This window comes from Xenopus laevis, chromosome 5L (assembly GCF_017654675.1).
Source record: "Xenopus laevis strain J_2021 chromosome 5L, Xenopus_laevis_v10.1, whole genome shotgun sequence".
In the NCBI taxonomy this organism is placed as follows: domain Eukaryota; kingdom Metazoa; phylum Chordata; class Amphibia; order Anura; family Pipidae; genus Xenopus; species Xenopus laevis.
In genome coordinates this window covers 78,508,239-78,526,852 of record NC_054379.1, presented here as the reverse complement: position 1 = coordinate 78,526,852, position 18,614 = coordinate 78,508,239, and the positions used below count along the sequence as shown (strand labels likewise).

The following is an 18,614-nucleotide window of genomic DNA, read 5'->3' as shown; positions in this document are numbered from 1 at the left end:
CTCATCAGGCCTTCAGGTCCCCTTATTTCACATAAACCCTCCCCATGCCCTCAGATTTCCCATAGTCCATTCTGTTCCACTCCACCCTCTGCATGCCCTGAGATTCCCTGCAATCCATTCTGTTCCACACCAACCCTCCCACACCTTCAGGTCCCCTACATTTCATCCTACTCTGCATCAACCATCCCCATGCCCTCAGGTTCCCCACGGTCTGTTCTGTTCCCCATCAACCCTCCTCGTGCCGTTAGGTTTCCCACATCTCCATTTGCCCCAGAGAAAATATTTAGTATCCACACAATAATATAGTCCCATTTTCCGTGTGGTGAATGATGTGGTGCTCTATCTGGAAGCTCTTTTGCATAGGACAGCTTCTGTCCGTGAGTGCCAACTAGGGTTGCCACCATTTCTGGAAAAAATACCAGCCTTCCTATACATTAATCTTTTTTCCCTATTAATAACATTGGGATCAACCATCATTTTTACCAGCCAGGCAGGTAAAATACCGGCCAGGTGGCAACCCTAGTGCCATCTGATTTTTCCATAGTTCCTACAAAATATTCAGTAATAATAACAGTCTGCAAACTGCAAGATTCCACAAAAGGAATTTGTAGTTTTTGGAATGGCGCTTTGCCCCTACTTATCACCAACCGTACTCTTGCCTTCAAGTCCCCTAGAGTCCATCCTGTACTACATCAACCCTCCCCCCATGCCTCACATCTCCCTGTGCCTTCATTTGAGTTCCTTGCAACCCTGTTCCATCCGTCTGCCCAGAGAAAATATTCTATTCCCACCTCCTCCGCAGCTTGCTACAGTTCCCGCTCATCCCAATCACACCGCCGGGCAGCTCTGCACCGTTTACCAGTTACCCACAAGCTTATGTTTCCTAACCACGATCCCATCTCAGTGTGCGCCCTGTCCTAAAGTTTATTTATCAGTTCCCACAATCCCCCTTTACAACAGCCCCCACCCCAGCACTCCGATATGAAGACTGCCAATAGCAACATGGCGTCCCAAAGCTGTATTTCGCACTCCCACCTGCCCTCTGCGGCCCAGCTCATTTCTCTACCCGTAGCAATTTGACTACCCATAGTAACGCAGGCTAAAAACTATCATTCTTTGAAATTCACAAAGCCGGAAGGCCGCAATCAGGATTTAGAACAACCCCTTCCGGGCACTTGGCCACACTAAATGACGTCACACGTGACGTTCTTCAGTCCGTCCCAAAGAGAACGACTAGCTGTTGCTGTGGCAACGAGACGCTACAGCGCACTTATTAGCAGCGCTGATAAACAATCGTCAACTCTAGCACCAACCTCTCTCTGCTTCTGTTGAAAGAAACTTTGTCGTCCTAACAGGACAAAACCATGTCCCTAGCTGGGTCACTCGCATTTACAGCAAGGTATGGTATATACTGTATATTGAGTATGTGATGGGGCCGAAGCAGGAATGGTTATATGCTGCTTTACTGTCCTACAGCTCCCAGGGTCTGATCACTGTGATAAGGCAGAATTACAGAGAGCCATATAAATAAATATATATAAATATACTATCAGGTCACAGCCAGACAGTGTGCATTGTGTTCTTCAAATGCTATTTCTAAAGTGCTGATTACATTTTATATTGTTTGCATAGGGTTCTTGTTAAAAAAACAATACTTAAATCAATGAATATGATTTTCCTTTTTAATGACTAAATGGACTTTATCCTGATATTACAACAAAAATACTTTAAAAATCCCCAGCACACCCAATAACTTTAGGGCTAAAGGGTATCTTGCGCCTACCCTCATTGCTATTTAGCTCTTAAAAGTAGGTGACCCCAATCTGAATTAGAAAGATTATTCTGCACTGAAAATCTTTCATACCAGTCTTACAAGTCATCTTGGCTGTAACCCACCATATAGATGTATATTTATGTGCAAGAGCTGAAGGCAAGGTTTGTATTCCCTTTTAAGTAATCCAGACAAGGTTCAATGTTGTGAAGGGTAACTAACAAATGTATTTGTCGCTAGTCTGTGAAGAAAACCAATGTATATATCCATCTGTATTGTTTTAATAAATATAAAGTTCTTGGAAAAGATACATTTTGTACTAGGTGCATTGGCAAAATGTTATTACTTTACTTCAAAAAGCTAAAAACCCTAAAGCAAAACAAAGGTTTGAGCGAGCAATGATGTACAAAAATTCTGAGAGCCAGTTTACTATCCTGGAGGATTAAACAACTGTGTCTTTTAATTGATGCATAAAATGTTGCAAAATGGTAAATGACAAACAGGTAAGAGTAATATTGCTCATAACTTCTAATTTAATGGACTGATGCATTGTAGTGTGATACACCGTTAGAATGCTAAACTACTTCCATGATATGGCTTTGACCTTTTTTCTGTCAGAAAATCACAACATCAAGCTGAAAGTGTTATAAAGAACATCATTCGGGAAATTGCCCAGGAATGTGCGGTGAAGGGACATACGGTGTCTGAAACATTGGTGGCTTTTGTGGTATGTATATTTTATTGTGTCATAACAGACTGTCTCAGAAAAAGAGCATTCATGCAGATCCCATCATGGGTTAAACCTTGATAATAATGCTTAACAACGCTGAGAGTAGTTCAGCAACATATTGGTGTAGATGCACAGTTATAGAATGTTTATTTCCCCTTTAAGTTTGGAGTGCCTACTTTGGGGATTGAGGAGACTATAAACAAAGTGGCACACTTGTATCAGTGCTTTCAGTTAATTGTTTTTTTTATATTTGTTGGATATTTAAATCTTTTTGGACAGTATTCCATATGCCCATTCATCTACCCTTTAAAGGAAAACTAAACTCTACCCATGTTTTTAGAAAGGTCCCTATATCCTTAGATGATCCATCGCTCACACCAAATTCAACCAAATGAATGTATGATTTTTACTATAATTTACATCCATAAGAAGTAATGTTTTATACTGTCCCAAATCACCATCTTGGATTCCAGGGATTCACCTTCGTTTTGATTTTCATTTGGTTATATTTCTGGTATTGCGGCCCTGAATGAAACAGTGGGCTGCCTCCTCTCCTGTGTACATTCATTTTTAAATTAAGGCCATCAATGTTTTTTGTTTAAAACCTATATTGCCATTAAATTCTTAATTGATGTTCTTCCTATCTGATTATTTTCCCTGTAAAATTCAGGTTAAAGCTGTTGTTCTTGATCCAAGAAATGGATTCAATGTAGACAGAACACTAACAAAAAATGATGTGCAGAAGCTCATAAAGGTAAAAATATTGTGATATTGAACATATGCATTAACCTACACCTCCAGGCTTTTAGAGTGACCTTTAAGGCTTTGGTAAAATATTATTGTATTTACAAGTTTAAAAAATTGCAAATCTCTTGCACACATAAATTGTGCCTGGTTATAAGTTGGCCACTGCACTTGCATTCATCGGAGCTGGGGTAGACATTTAATATATTGATCTCAAGACCTTTTCCACATGCAAAGGATTGTTTGATAGTCATAGGGAGTCTCTTTTCCTTTCTGTTATTATGAACTAATTTACGAGTATAAAACTGTAAACACATATTATTTAAATTATATGTCAATTACAGTGTTGCAGATTTGGGACGTATATAAAAATGTATCAGGATCGATTTGTAAGTTAGGCATACTGCACATAAGGCATTATCCAGCACTGTTGGGACCCCTGCTTTTTAAGTCTTTTTGTTCATTACATGCATAAGATAGTTGTTTTGTTTTATATTAACACTGATTCCGGTACTTTTGAGGTAGATGTATTATCTCATAATGTGCTCCTTAATTACACTGCACAAAAGGAAGTTTCCCACAGTGATTAATCAACAATAAAAGTGTGACCAATAGATGCCTGTGGAGCAATGCACTGATGTCCCTTTTAGCATTTTGCTTAAGTATTAGCTGCTGGGGATTATTTTTATCCTGGAACATTTGCTTCTTATTATAGTAAAAAATATAACTTGTTTAAATATTTATTTGAAGCTTTGCGTGGACAGACTGCTTGATCCAAGAAGCCCTTCTATTGAAACAATCAAGATGCAAGTGTACTTTGATATGAACTATACAAGCAGAGGTAATGAAGCAAACTAAAAATGTATTAATGAAGGCAAACTTAAATGTATAAAAATAACTGAACATGGTATCCTACACAATAATACGCATTCTTGGGCCTTAAAAAGTCATGGTCAGATATAATGCAAGTAAATGAACCACACCATAATGCTGCCATGTGGAAAACAAACTCTCTCTCAAACCTATGCACAGATATTGTGGCAGAAAGGTGTGCAGTAGTGATGTGTGGCTTGGCCAAAAAATCTAATGTCAGGCAAATTCTAGAAAACTATCTCAAGATGCAGGTCACAGGTAAGATGTCATGTAGGGCCTCTTCCCAGTGTAGATATGTGCACCTATTACCTTCATTATTATTTCATAATGTGTCTTTTAACCATTTTTTTTTAAACTCTTCATGCAAATCTCTTATTTATTATTCCAGAAACTCTTTGTGTGCTTTGCTTTCATGTTGGTTTTTGTGCTTAGGGGAGTTTGTGGAAGAACACCATCGCGTCTTAGAATCACGACTTGCTTCAGTGTGCAGGGAAATCACAGACGCCCGGGCACGCACAGCAGAGGAACTAGAAAGCCTTTACCGCAAGATTGTAAGCTACGTGCTGCTTCGTTCAGGCCTTGGATCTCCTACTGATATTAAAGTTGTCAGGGAAGCCACAGGTTAGGTCCTACAGTTTTTAATTTTTTTGTAAAAGTAAAGTAGTAACATTTTATTGGTTTTAGAAGCTAAAGCATTAAATATGTAGAGTAAACAAACCAATATATGATGATGAATTTTCATCGCAATCTACTTACATTACTTTCAATAACTATTTTAAAAACCTCTTTCCTTTTGTTACTGGTCTTCTAAATCATAGTTGTGCGATAATGAATAGAAATAAAAACGTCCACACATCCGGCATATATATATATATATACACAAAAACACGCAAAAAAACATATCAGTATGGGTTAACACATGCTTTCATTGGAGTTAACAACCAATGAATGCAGTACCACATTGGTTATATCCATTAGGTTGTGTCTCCTGTTAAAGGGAAAGTAAAATCTGCCAATTTTTTGGCTTTAATGCCAGTGCACAGGTTCTCCATTCCCCCTTCCCAAGACCCCAACAACATAAGTTACACTTGCCCCAACTTAACTATGGCCCATTGCAAATCCAGAGCTTCAGTGCACGCCACCATCTTTAACCATATAACTTCCATTCCCATATGACTTCAACTAGGAACATCTGCAGTAGCCCTAGATCAAAGTTTGCCTTTCTGTGTATATGCACTGCTTGCTGATCGCCAAGATAGTTGTTGGAAAAATAAGTGACACAGCTAAAAATGGTGGCCAACACTGTTGAGCAGTTTATTGTATAAATTTGTGCAAAATTAGAAGTTAGGGGTGGGAGATATGGGCCTGTTATCTGGTGTTTAAAAAACTTACCAGGGAGGCTTTACTTTATTATTTATTAACTGAAAATGCTAATACGGCCTCATACATTAAGCAAAAACTAGCAAAATAATACAAATTTGACAAAAACATTTTTTTTCACCTATTTTAGGTCGGCAATGAGCTACTTTTTATAATATGGTATAAAATTAATTTTTTTGTATTTATAAAAAAGAGTCTATGCTCATGAATTTCTCCACTGTTTTGCCTTTTGAAAGACAAATACACAAAAGTGTCTGTAAACTGTCTTCCTTTCATCTAAAAAATGAAAGCTGCAAATTCAGAAATTGAGTTGATTTATGTCTGTGACTATGGAGAATACTGTATATGTACACCAGTTTTAACACCACTTTTACTCCAAGAAAAATTGCTATCTCCACTTTTGTGAATCCCCTCCTAGTGTACAACCCACTACATAACTGCACCAGACAGAAGGCATATACACAAGACATTCAGATCATTTAGTGCCTCACACTGGGCTCTTGTTTCAGAACAGAAGAGAGTACTTTAACATGATGATGCATCCAGACTTCTTATCTTGCCTTAACAGCGCTTTAAGCAAAACTTTCAGCAGATCTGCCACATACTTTCTCAAGAATATCTGCTCTCAATTTCAGTCTTACATTACTGACTTAATGCCATTTCTTTAATAATTCTTAATACACCAAAAACATTTGAATAAAGTCCTTAAATAATGTATCTACATAAAACTTGTTACCGATGAAGTTGAAAATACAGAGACAATATAAATAAACTATTAGGTCACTTAAAAAAGCACAAATCTAACAATGTAAAAGAAGACCTGTACTTATCAACTACCTTTTTAAAGTCCAAGTACAGGGCAACCTTTGTTTTTGTATACCCAGACTTCCTGACATATATGTACTGATTGGTGTGCAAGTTAGTGAAGACCCTTGGGCACCCACATTACGTCCTGCCCATTTGCATCATTTGGTCATTATTTTTCCATTTATTATTGAGCAAGTAACTTTTATGATTCACCAGCTGCTCTGCAGAGTGTGTTCCCCCACACAGAACTTGGTACATTTCTGGCTCTTGTAAAGAAAGACAAGGAACGGCAGCTGAGAGAACTTACAATGATTGTCACCGGCATTCGTTTGTTCAACAAGGACTGTGGGAAAGGTGGAGAAGGCATTGATGACCGTACGTACTTACGAGTTAAAATTGTGTCTGTCTATCACAAGCACAAAAGAATGTGTAATTCAGTGCTACATATTCAACTGTATTTTTTTTGCAAAATTAGGTTAATGTTAAAGAAATTATTATTCAATAGGTATTGAAATTCACCTTTTCAAATTTGATTTAAAATCAATTCAAATTTTTCATTGTAGTGCCAGCTATCCTGAAGGAGGCTATTCCCGTCACCACCAAACATATTGATTGTGAACTTCAAGCATCTAGGGAGGTGATATACCGTTATACATCTCTTGTTGAAGCCATGGATGGAAATCCTGAAAAAAGCAACCTGCTTAATTTAGATCAACTAAAAGAAGCTCTTTATAGCTTAAGGCAACATGAGGCTTTCTTGAATATCATTCTGGTAAGGGCCTTATATAATGTAATGTATATGTAACTATGCATATGCAAAAATGTGTAGTAATAAATAAACTGTATTTTAATAGTTTTCTTATTCTTTGCATTAAATAATTATCATGCATTATTTAAAGTGGACCTGTCACCCAGACAAACTGTATAATAAAAGTCATTTTCAAATTAAACATGAAATTCAAATTTTTTTTTTTATTAAAACAGCCATATCTGTTGTAAACTCATTTAAAAATCTCAGCTGTCAATCATATATTGCCTGTCCCTCATCTATGCCTTAGGCATAGAGGCGGGGCAGGCAATTACTTTCAGTTTCCATTCAGCACTTCCTAGATGTCACTGCACTCCCTACATCCCCCCTTCCTCCTTACCATCTAATTATGTAGCCTTTTCATGGGGATTGTCATCAAGTCCCCCATTCTGGCACCGAAATTAGATTTTGAAATAAGGCTTGCATTAATAACAGTGTCCACAAAATGGCAACTTCCTGCTTGCTATAATTATGAATTACCAGGCTGAAGGAAACAAGATTTAAATAATTTATATAGTATAAGTAAAGTATATTTTGCTTAAATAACATGATAAAATAGGATTTGGGATTGTTTCTTAAGGTGATAGGTCCCCTTTAAAGTAAAAATGGAGAGCAAGGACCTGCTCTTTCTCCATGAATACAGTGCAGCCTGCATTTAGCATCACTGTATTAATAAGGGTTATGGGAAGAGGCGCAAAGGCGTTGCCTACCAACCCCCTAATTTGCACATCATTCAGGGTTCAAAAAAAAATTTTCTCGCATATCCGATAAGCTAAAGCTTGCCTCTGGGATATAAAGCACAACCACAACAGTTACAGTTTTGCCCAGTTTGATCATCAGTGTAGGACACGGTTTTTCTAATAAGCATTTTGAATGCATCCCCTACTCTGGAGAGACATATGATGAGCATGACACATTAAAAAGTTCTATATAATTTCATTGTTCTTTTTGTCGATGTTTGTTTGTTTTCAGTCAGATGTTATCTCTTCTGCACAACAAGTGGAAATAACAGACAAACAATATGGAGCACAGATGGAGCAATTAAAGACCACAGTTCAGTCAAAGACAGCAATTCCCACAGTACAGGTCTATGTAAGTACTATTAAATGCATTTGCATAACTTCTGTTGTTAATGATTCCATTTTAAAAATATGTTTCATTATGTCAGTGATTAAAAGAGCAAGTTATGATTTTACAAGAAGGTTAGTTTAGCTTTTGTTTAATTAGGAATCTTAAGTCTTAATCTTTATTGGGAATCTTACTCTGCCATCTTACAGTATGGCAGAGGAACACAGTTTACTATAAATGGGAAAAAAATGAATGTTACTTTCCACAATGCTAAGTCAAGTGCACGGTTAAAGTCAGTATACGTTAAGAAAGCTAAGCCATTTCCAAGACCCCTGTATGCCTGGTCTAGAACTAGTGCCTGATAGCACACTGGCAACAAAGTCAATTTAGAGAACCAGTATGGCTATGGTAAATAAAACATAACAATCAGTTATGTGACCGTTAAGTACTGCTAATTAACCAACATTCATGGTGGGAACGTGCTGAGAAACTGAGGTATATTGCAGTTATATCACTGTGGCATGTGATAGCACTACGTATTGGAACTTCTTTAAAGAGGGTACACCTTTTTTCAACATAAGCAAAATAAATAGAGAACGTAGAACTTAGAATAGAACTTAGAAAATAGAACAACTGCTTCCCTTTCCTGTTGTGTCTGTTTTCGCTTACAGATAAGCAAATGTCTTTTAAGCATCTTGCACTGGAAATGTATTTACATACCTCACAAGGACCAAACATGGAGTAGCTTTAAATTCCCTGAAAGCCCTTTTTAGCTCATGAAGTAACAAAAAAACATATTTCTGAATAATAGGCAAAAAGTATATTCAGCAAAAGCACTATTCATTAAATCCTTGCTGCACAAAGGGGATATACTACTCCTTTACATTTTATCCTGGTCATAATTTTGCCAGAGCTGCATTCCTTATAGAGAAATCAGGCACTGAATTGGAACAAGCACTGAAGTGTTGTCAAATAGAAAAGCACTGCCGTCATCTTAATCATTACTAAAACACAAAAATGCTGGGCTTTCCTGGTTGTTGTACTGCTAATTTAATGTATTTGTCCCTATCTATTTTAGCCACTATTTATTTCACTTTCTAAACTGTGGAATAACTTCCAAGATGAGATTGTTTTGCTGAGCGTCTTAAGCAATATGACTACAAATCTGCAGCCTTTCTTGTCACTGCATGATGAGCTGTTCCCTGCTCAGGTCATTGATCCGCTCCTCAGTGAGACAACTGTGAAAAGTGATGAGGAAAGGATTAAGGAAAGCACAGGTGATCTATTCAATACCATACAGACAAATAAGTATTTTTGTGTATACCATTGATTGAAAAAAAGCAAGTAAACTGTTTCCTAAAGGACTGTGTGAAAACATCCTGTGCCCCATATCAGGCGCTTTTACTTTTTCTTGGCATATTAGTGATACAGTTTTAAAATAGCATATTAAAAGTGTCTACAAATAGTTTGCACACACAGTAATCAGATCATACAAAATGATCACATTTTCATTAATCAATTTTCATAATCAGCTAAAATGTTCTGGTCAAGGCTATTTTGTTACCTACAATATAAATCTTTCCTCTTGTGGATTATTCAATTAGGAAACATTTACATTTGGAGTGTGCCGGACAAAAAAAAAGGTTAAAGGGCCTGATTTATCAAAATGTGAGTTAAGAGCTTAATAAATAAAAATGTACCCACTTTCTATTCATTCCTGTGGGATTTTTAGAATTGTATCAATGGGTGAAAGTTAAAACTCACCATACGAATGAATAGAACGTGAGTGAGTTTTTATTTCTTAAGCTCTAAACTCACATTTTAATAAATATGCCCCTAATTATAGAATCGTCTTTGTGGCGTGCAGCAGGCTCAGTACATGAATGCAAGTAAATCAACATATTCATGTTTCCAAAGGAACAACATTTCCATACTCTGTACAGCACTCCACCACAACTGTAAGAATTTAAAATGCCTTTATTGGTACCTTATGGCACAGACCCTGCTTTGCAACATTTTAAGTTTACAGTACATTGAGCCATTATCAAGCTAATAACAGCTACGCAAAGTTACACTTTATAGTCAACTTACCAGTGCCCCCCTGTGGTCAGTTACGAAACACAACATCCAATTAACAAGACTATAGTTATGTATATATATTACAAAGAAATGTACATTGGATTGTTTAAAATCCCACTTATCCTTTTAATAAATCCTTTTATTAATAGTAAAGAAACCTAAAAACTAAGAAAAACGCTTTGAGCTTGTTAAAAAAAAAATAATAGATCATATTCCCTTTTCAAACCATGGTCTAGTAGAGCTTCCAACTTCCTAATCCGCCTGGCTTCTTTGCAAACTACTTTCTTTAACCTGTCTCACACCTGTCGGTGGATTTTCTGCACAATATCTATAACTTGGTTAAATGCTGGAAATGTTACTATACTAGGCATGAGAACGGTTCTGTAAAACCAAAAGTGATCAGTGAGGATACTTTTTATGTCCTTTTATTATATGGATATTTAATTACTATTTAGAAGTATGTAGCTGGCATCTTAAGTTTGATTCCAATAGTTAAGGAGTCTGTATATGCTCCCTGTGTTTGTTACTCGGGTTTCCATTGACACCTAAAGCACACAGGTAGATTTCAGGCTTCTGATAAAATTGATTTTAAAGGGATACTGTCATGGGAAAAAAACATTTTTCAAAATGAATCAGTTAATAGTGTTGTTCCAGCAGAATTCTGCACTGAAATCCATTTCTCAAAAGAGCAAACAGATTTTTTTATATTCAATTTTGAAATCTGACATGGGGCTAGACATATTGTCAATTTCCCAGATGCTCCAAGTCATGTGACTTGTGCTCTGATAAACTTCAGTCACTCTTTACTGCTGTACTGCAAGTTGGAGTGATATCACTCCCTCCATTTCCCCCCCCCCCAGCAGCCAAACAACAGAACAATGGGAAGGTAACCAGATAACAGCTCCCTAACACAAGATAACAGCTGCCTGGTAGATCTAAGAACAACACTCAATAGTAAAAACCCATGTCTCACTGAGACACATTCAGTTACATTGAGAAGGAAAAACAGCAGCCTGCCAGAAAGCATTTCTCTCCTAAAGTGCAGGCACAAGTCACATGACCAGGGGCAGCTGGGAAATTGACAAAATGTCTAGCCCCATGTCAGATTTCAAAATTGAATATAAAAAAATCTGTTTGCTCTTTTGAGAAATGGATTTCAGGGCAGAATTCTGCTGGAGCAGCACTATTAACTGATGCGTTTTGAAAAAAACATGTTTTTCGATGACAGGATCCCTTTAAGTTTTTAATGTGACAGGGACCTCAAATGGTAACCTCTGCAGAAGCAAAGAATGATATGAACGATGAATAATCTCTGTAAAATGCGGTATAAACGTTTTGGTACCATATAAATGAAGGTTAATGATATGAAAATAATGGATTCAGAGCTCGTACATAACATGCGTTTATTTTTTGCCACTGTAGGTAGTCGTGTGAATCCCTCTGACTTTGGGACTCAGGATTGGTTTTTCCCAGAGAGCACAGGCAATTTTGATAGACTTCCAGTTCAGTACCATGGGTTTTGCGGTTTTACTGTAGCTACAAAGGATGGCCTTCTCATACCTGGTACTTTAATAACTCTATTCATATATGTGTTAGTAAACTGTCCTTCTTTATGTACTGGGTTATGCTGATACAGAACAATATATTTGGTTTAGGAAACCCAGATGTTGGTGTCTTGAAGCACAGGGAGAGATTTTATGTTTTCAGTTCCAAAGAAGCAGCTACTGCTTTTGCTCAGGATCCAGACCATTACATTGATCTAATTGGAGAGAAAGCCAAGCAATGTGCTGAGCTCATACAGTTATTAGAGTTGCATCAACAATTTGCTTCCATTACTCCTCATTCCCAGGTAATTGGTTCTATTGTCTATTCATTTTCATATTTTTTTCACAGACAGTACTCAGCTTCCTGTTCAGCCTCACAGATACCATCAAATAGATAAGATCAGCTGTACCTTTATGGTGATGTAAGAGTTTATTGAAATCCTGTAACAATGGAATATCAATTAGACATATACATATTTAGCTCTTGTTTTCCCTAGCTTGGCTCAGTCTGCAGTTTCTGTCATGCTTCAATCTCCATACATTATTCTCAGGGTGGTTTTTCACAGCTTTCCTTGTTTCCACCCACAGACCTGTATTTTTTTCATGAGTTTTTTATTTATTTTTGGAAATGACAAACATATTTTTCAGTTGCATTCACCATTTAAATGTATAGTACTTGAAGTGTCGTTTTATTTAACCTTTTCAAAGCTTAGATTAACATTGTGTTTCAGTGATTATTGTGATTGCATCCTTTGTGATCATAAATATTTCTCTTTAGGCTCAATCTGATGAAAAAGTGTTCATAAAACCAGTCACAAAATGCAATAGCAGCACGCAGACCGATACTCACTTAGTGGAAACAAACATTGTTAAATCCTATGAATGGAACGAATGGGAGCTGAGAAGGAAAGCCATCAAACTGGTGTGTATTTGATATTCTCATAATTAACATTTATGTTTATAGTACACAGAACTGTACACAAAGGGGAACAATTATTTTCAAACCAAAAGTGAGCAAAAAAATGTTCAAAAACATTTTTGGTTATTTTTAAAAGGAGTAAAAGCCTATGGCACATAATCATCTATATATTACATAAAGAAGGCAGGAAATGTCTCTTGGACGGTTTTTCTGGGAAAAGTAAGCAATAATATTATTATTATAACAGAGATTAATCACATTACTAGAGTTTACAATCTATGTCCTTCGTTATTATTGCAAATCATTTTTTCATGCTCCAAGGGAGATTTAAACCAACATCAGGTCTAAGTAAACTGATATATTGTAACATGCAACATTGCAATTAGGGATGCACTGAATCCAGGATTTAGTTCAGTATTCCGCCTTTTTCAGCAGGATTTGGATTTGGCAGAATCCTTGTGACTGGCCAATCCGAATCTGTAAAATCACCTGAATTTTGGTCACAAAAACAAAAAATAAGAAAATCTATTTCACCCTTCTCAACCCTAATTTGCATAAGCAAATTTATATTCCGTTTTGTATTCAGCCGAATCTTTCACAAAGGATTCAGCCGAATTCAAAATAGTGGATTTGGTGCATCCCTAATTGCAATAAATGGTATAAATATATGGGGCCAGGTGAGTGTCATCAAGGGCAGATTTGACCAATAATAATGGCTTGTTCTGGAAATACTGAACCCTCAATATCTATCACCATGTCCAGCATGCACATAAGTGCCGTAAGAAGCATGAAAGAAGGCTATGATTGTGAGAAAACAGGGATTGTTCGATTTGTTTCACCAGGGGCAGCTATCGACACACCCTCGACACACACTGAACTTGCATAGCTCTCTAACTAGACCAAATTGGAGCTTTGCTTTAACATTTTATTTAAATGCATATGTTTAATATAAAAACTATTTAATGTGTTATGCTAAGCATAGGTTTGCCCTTTAATTAAAAGGCAGCAGTTGGCTGTGTAATAGAAATATGTTTCATCACGCTCTTTTGGAAAAGTTCAGATTTAATAAATGAACATTTAAGAAACAGTGGAGTAAAATATATTCAGACTCTGCACCCACAACTGATAAACCAATTAATGAGTTCAATAAAGCAATTACTTGTTGCCTGACAAACTGCAAAGACAAAAAAAAACAAAAGCAGAAATGTGTGACGGCACCTCTGTTTGAAGCCAGATTCATGCATCCAGCTTGTGAAATTTAGTGGAATATTTATTCAACAGCACTTACCCATTTTACTGTTTTACATCTCATGAAAAGATTAGGGAAAGAATGGAGAATTTTTTCCACTTTCATTTCCTGATATAGCTTTTCTCTCTTAATGCTCTAACAGGTTTGTTTAAACGCTATTGAAAGTTACATTACTAATCTATTTGTAAAACTGTTCTAAGATCTACATCACCAGGAAAATCTGGTTCATGGTAGACCTATTCATTCTGAAGCTGCTTTGATATTCCCCTAAAATATATTCCAAATGTATTGTAGACCTCATGGCCATAAAGTCGTTAAAGGAACAATGTAAAAATAAAAACTAGTTAAGTAGATAGGCTGTGCAAAATAAAAAAAATGTTCTAATATAGTTAATACACACACAACTTTCTAACTCTGCGACTTTAAATGGGGCCACGTGGGACATAACTGTTCAGTGAGTTTGCAATTGATCCTCAGCATTCAGCTCAGATTCAAAAGCAACAGATATGACCCATGTGCTCTCCCTTAAGTCACTGATTGGTTATAGCCTGGTTACCAATCAGTGGAAACCAAGAGAGATGAAAAGCAGGAAGTAATGTTCTGACTATTATGTTAGATATCCAGTCACTCCAGCCTTTATACATAACATTTTTGGCTAACTAACTATATTAGAAACATGTTTTATTTTGCACAGCCTATCTATTTACCCAGTTTTTATTTTTAAACTGAGCAATTCCTTTAAAAAAACTTTGAGTCAAACACGATTTTTCTGTAACAACCAACAAAGTTTCTACATTAATTTAGGTCAATGCAGTACCCTTGGGACAGACGTCTCTTGTGGCTATAATTATACAGTATGTCCCTTAATGTTTAGTATTACCAGGCATTAAGTTAAGTAAGATGTGTTACGACTGTGATATGACAAGTTTAAAGTAATTGTGTTAGAAATAAACTTTTCTGTGATATGATGCTCTAGGCATGTTAAAACTGAGCAGATATAGAGGAACTAAAAATGTTGAATTCTTAAGATTCTAAATGTAACTCTACATTATATCACCCACAGCAGTGGAAGAAAACATGTGGCTGCCAGTGGGTTTGATTTATAATAGACCCACAAAGTATAGTACAGATTCAGACCAATTATATCTTTGACTTGGGCAAACTGGGACCTTAAAGAAGTGGTTCACCTTTAAGTTATCTTTTAGTATGTTATTTCAATTGGCCTTCAATATTTATTTGTTTATAGTTTTTGAATTATTTGTCTTCTTCTCTTTACTCTTTTCAGCTTTTAAATAGAGGTCACTGACCCCATCTAAAAAAATGTTATGTAAAGGTACAAATGCATTGTTATTGCTACTTTTTATTACTCGACTTTCTATTCAGACCCTCTCCTATTCATACCCAATCTCTTATTCCAATCAAGGCATTGTTGCTAGGATAATTTGGACTTGCAAACTGGAGAGCTGCTGAATAAAGAGCTAAATTACTCAAAAACCACATATAATAAAAAAAGAAAAACAATTTCAAATTGTTTCAGAATTTCACTATCTACATCATACTAAAAGCTTATTTAATTGTGAACAACCCCTTTAAATTGTCCCTGGTTTTCTGTTCCACCCTCTCAAGTAACCTCTCATAAACAATATCAGTTCCTGGTTGCTGCTTGTAAACTTAAAAACTGAATGCATATTCAGAAAGGTTTGTCTGCCATATAACTATATTTCTTGCTTGTTTGCAGACAAACTTACGGCAGAAGGTTACACACTCAGTGCAGACACATAGCAGTCACATGAGACGAGAGAACTTCACCCAGGTGTATCTGCCAAAGCAAGTTGCTACTCAGACTAAAAGGGACAATACAAGCAATGTGCCGAAACCACAAATCTTTCTTGCAGGGCTCCGTGGTGCAGGGGTGTCAAAACCTACAAAGATGATTAAGGTCAATTTAACAAGATCTGTTGAGGAATCTTAAACCACAGAATACTGTGAAAATACAAGACAATAAAGGCTTTTTGACATCTCATGTTCTTCTTTTTGTAGGTATATCCAATCTGCCCCATGCTTACCTTCTGGATCCTCTGTGTCATGGTTGCCCCCACAGTCACACAAATGTTAGGGGCTGATTCACTAAGGGTCGAATATCGAGGGTTAATTAACTTCGATCGAACGATTAAAGGAAAACTATACCCCCAAAATGAATACTTAAGCAACAGATAGTTTATATCAAATTGAATGACATATTAAAGAATCTTACCAAACTGGAATATATATTTACATAAATATTGCCCTTTTACATCTCTTGCCTTGAGCCACCATTTCGTAATGGACTCTGTGCTGTCTCAGAGATCACCTGACCAGAAATACTACAACTCTAACTGTAACAGGAAGAAGTGAGGAAGCAAAAGGCAGAACTCTGTCTGTTAATTGGCTCATGTGACCTTACATGTGGTTTGAATGTGTGCGCAGTGAATCGTACGATCTCAGGGGGCGGCCCTTATTTTTTAAAATGGCAATTTTCTATTTATGATTACCCAATGGCACATACTACTAAAAAAGTATATTATTATGATAATGGTTAATTTACATGAAGCAGGGTTTTACACATGAGCGGTTTTACTCAGTATCTTTTAATAGAGACCTACATTGTTTGGGGGGTATAGTTTTCCTTTAAATCCTTTGAATCGAACGATTCAAAAGGACCTTCCCCATAGGCTAACATTGACTTTGGTAGCTTTTAGCTGCCGAACTAGGGGGTCGAAGTTTTTTTTAAAGAGACAGTACTTCGACTATCGAATGGTCGAATAGTCAAACGATTTTTACTTTGAATCCTTCGATTCCAAGTCGTAGTCGAAGGTCGAAGTAGCCCATTCGATGGTCGAAGTAGCCCAAAAATACTTCGAAATTCGAAGTTTTTTTACTTAGAATCCTTCACTCGAATTTAGTGAATCGGCCCCTTAGTGTTAGGAATGCACCAAATCCACTATTTTGAGATTTAGGGTCAAATCCTAAATCTTTTATGAAGGATTTGGCTAAATCCCAAAACAAAGAAATAGTAAAAAAAAAAGAGGGCATGGAAAAAGAATCTCAACTTTTTTGTGTGCTGAACCTGATTCTAAGGGTTTGCCCAGGCACTTTAATTCAGCCAGATTATGCTGGAAAAGGCTGATTTCTGGACAAATCCTGGATTCACTGGATCCCTAGTCAGTGTAGCATCAGGGATAGTAACTACAAAGGATGCAGACCCATTTAGTCTCAGAGCAGGAATGTAGAGGGCCCAGGAAGGCTGTAATTAATTTGCAATTTCAATATATATCCACTAACTAGATCAACTTGTCAATGTTTTGGGGCATTGAATTGAATTTGCTGTGGGGCCCAGTAACGTGAAACATGTGACATTAGTTGAGTGCTGCTCAGCACTTCCTGATAACACAAGGGGGGCATCATACAAAAAAATATCAGAAGATCATAAAAAAATAAACTAAAGATCACAAGAAAATAAACTAAAACAAAAAAGCCTTTATAATAAGATTCATAATGAAACATTATGGCTTGGGTTAAGAAAGATGCCATCTTAATGTTTCTGGCTAAGTGGAGGTGGGATAGAAGAAGGAAAGGAGAACTTATGAAAGTATGTAAAAAAGATGCAGAGTAGATTGGCTGTGATAGAAGTCTTTATGGGGAATAGTTCAGAGCCATGGGGGACCCAACACACATAGAAGCAGGAGAATATGGTGTTGTTGATATCTAATTTTCTTTCTTTTATGTCTGCTAAAACTACAGAGAAGCACTGAAGGGGGCACAGCAGTACATCCATTTGTATTGGGCATTAGAAACAATGATTCAATGGGATGGAAGGACAGATGACTACTAACTTTTTTTTCTTAAAATAATTTAATTCTTTTAAGCTTAATGGCATCCCAAAATAAGGTTCGTTGGTTTAAAATGAGAACTTTTAATTAATGGGCATTGGCTTTTCCCTCTTTAAAACAAAGCTAGCTCGTACCACATATGACTAATCAATTGATATCTATCTGGGGAAAACTTTAACCCAATGGTTAGAGGCTTATAGGTATTCTATAACAAAAAGCATTCCCCTCATAAATGACTGACACTTTACATATATAGATTGATATTCCTTTTTATTGGTCATTTGACCTATGAGCTGAATGTGGTATATATACCAGAGAACACCACAGCTTCATTGTAATCCGCTTGAAAAAGGAACTAAAATGCTCTGAAAGTTTGCTATGATTATATTAGTAAGCCAATAAAAGTATCACCTTTTTACCACTTTTGTTTTTTTTTTTTTTTTAAAAGGGTTGCCCTATAACATTTTTATTGGCTAACACGATACAGCAACTTTACCTTTAATAACAAAAAGCAGTGTTTGCCCAGGAGCAGTAACCCATAGCAACCAGCAGCATTTACTAGTCACCTGTTGAATAGCAAAATATTATTGGTTGCTATGGGTTACTGCTTCTGGGCAAACTAAGAGCCTTTTTTTTAATATGGGGTAATTGTATTTATCTTGAACAAGCACTGGAAAATATGCTTTCCACACTAGCATAAGAAGTGTTGCTATTGCCCCCAGCCGTATATCATTCTCAAACCCATTTGTTATTGCCTGTCTGTCCTGCAGATA

General features: G+C 36.5%; 1 protein-coding gene across 1 annotated transcript; it reads left to right on the top strand.

The window, feature by feature from the left end:
• Positions 1 to 546: 546 nt before the first annotated feature.
• Positions 547 to 15,995, top strand: cfap206.L (cilia and flagella associated protein 206 L homeolog). The gene is made up of 13 exons (XM_018263285.2): positions 547 to 1,399; positions 2,390 to 2,498; positions 3,172 to 3,255; positions 3,996 to 4,086; positions 4,551 to 4,739; positions 6,522 to 6,680; positions 6,869 to 7,077; positions 8,086 to 8,205; positions 9,260 to 9,458; positions 11,683 to 11,823; positions 11,916 to 12,109; positions 12,583 to 12,726; positions 15,711 to 15,995. The coding sequence occupies exons 1-13, from the start codon at positions 1,365 to 1,367 to the stop codon at positions 15,942 to 15,944; spliced, it is 1,908 nt and encodes a 635-aa protein (XP_018118774.1). The 5' UTR covers positions 547 to 1,364; the 3' UTR covers positions 15,945 to 15,995.
• The last annotated feature ends 2,619 nt before the right edge of the window (positions 15,996 to 18,614 follow it).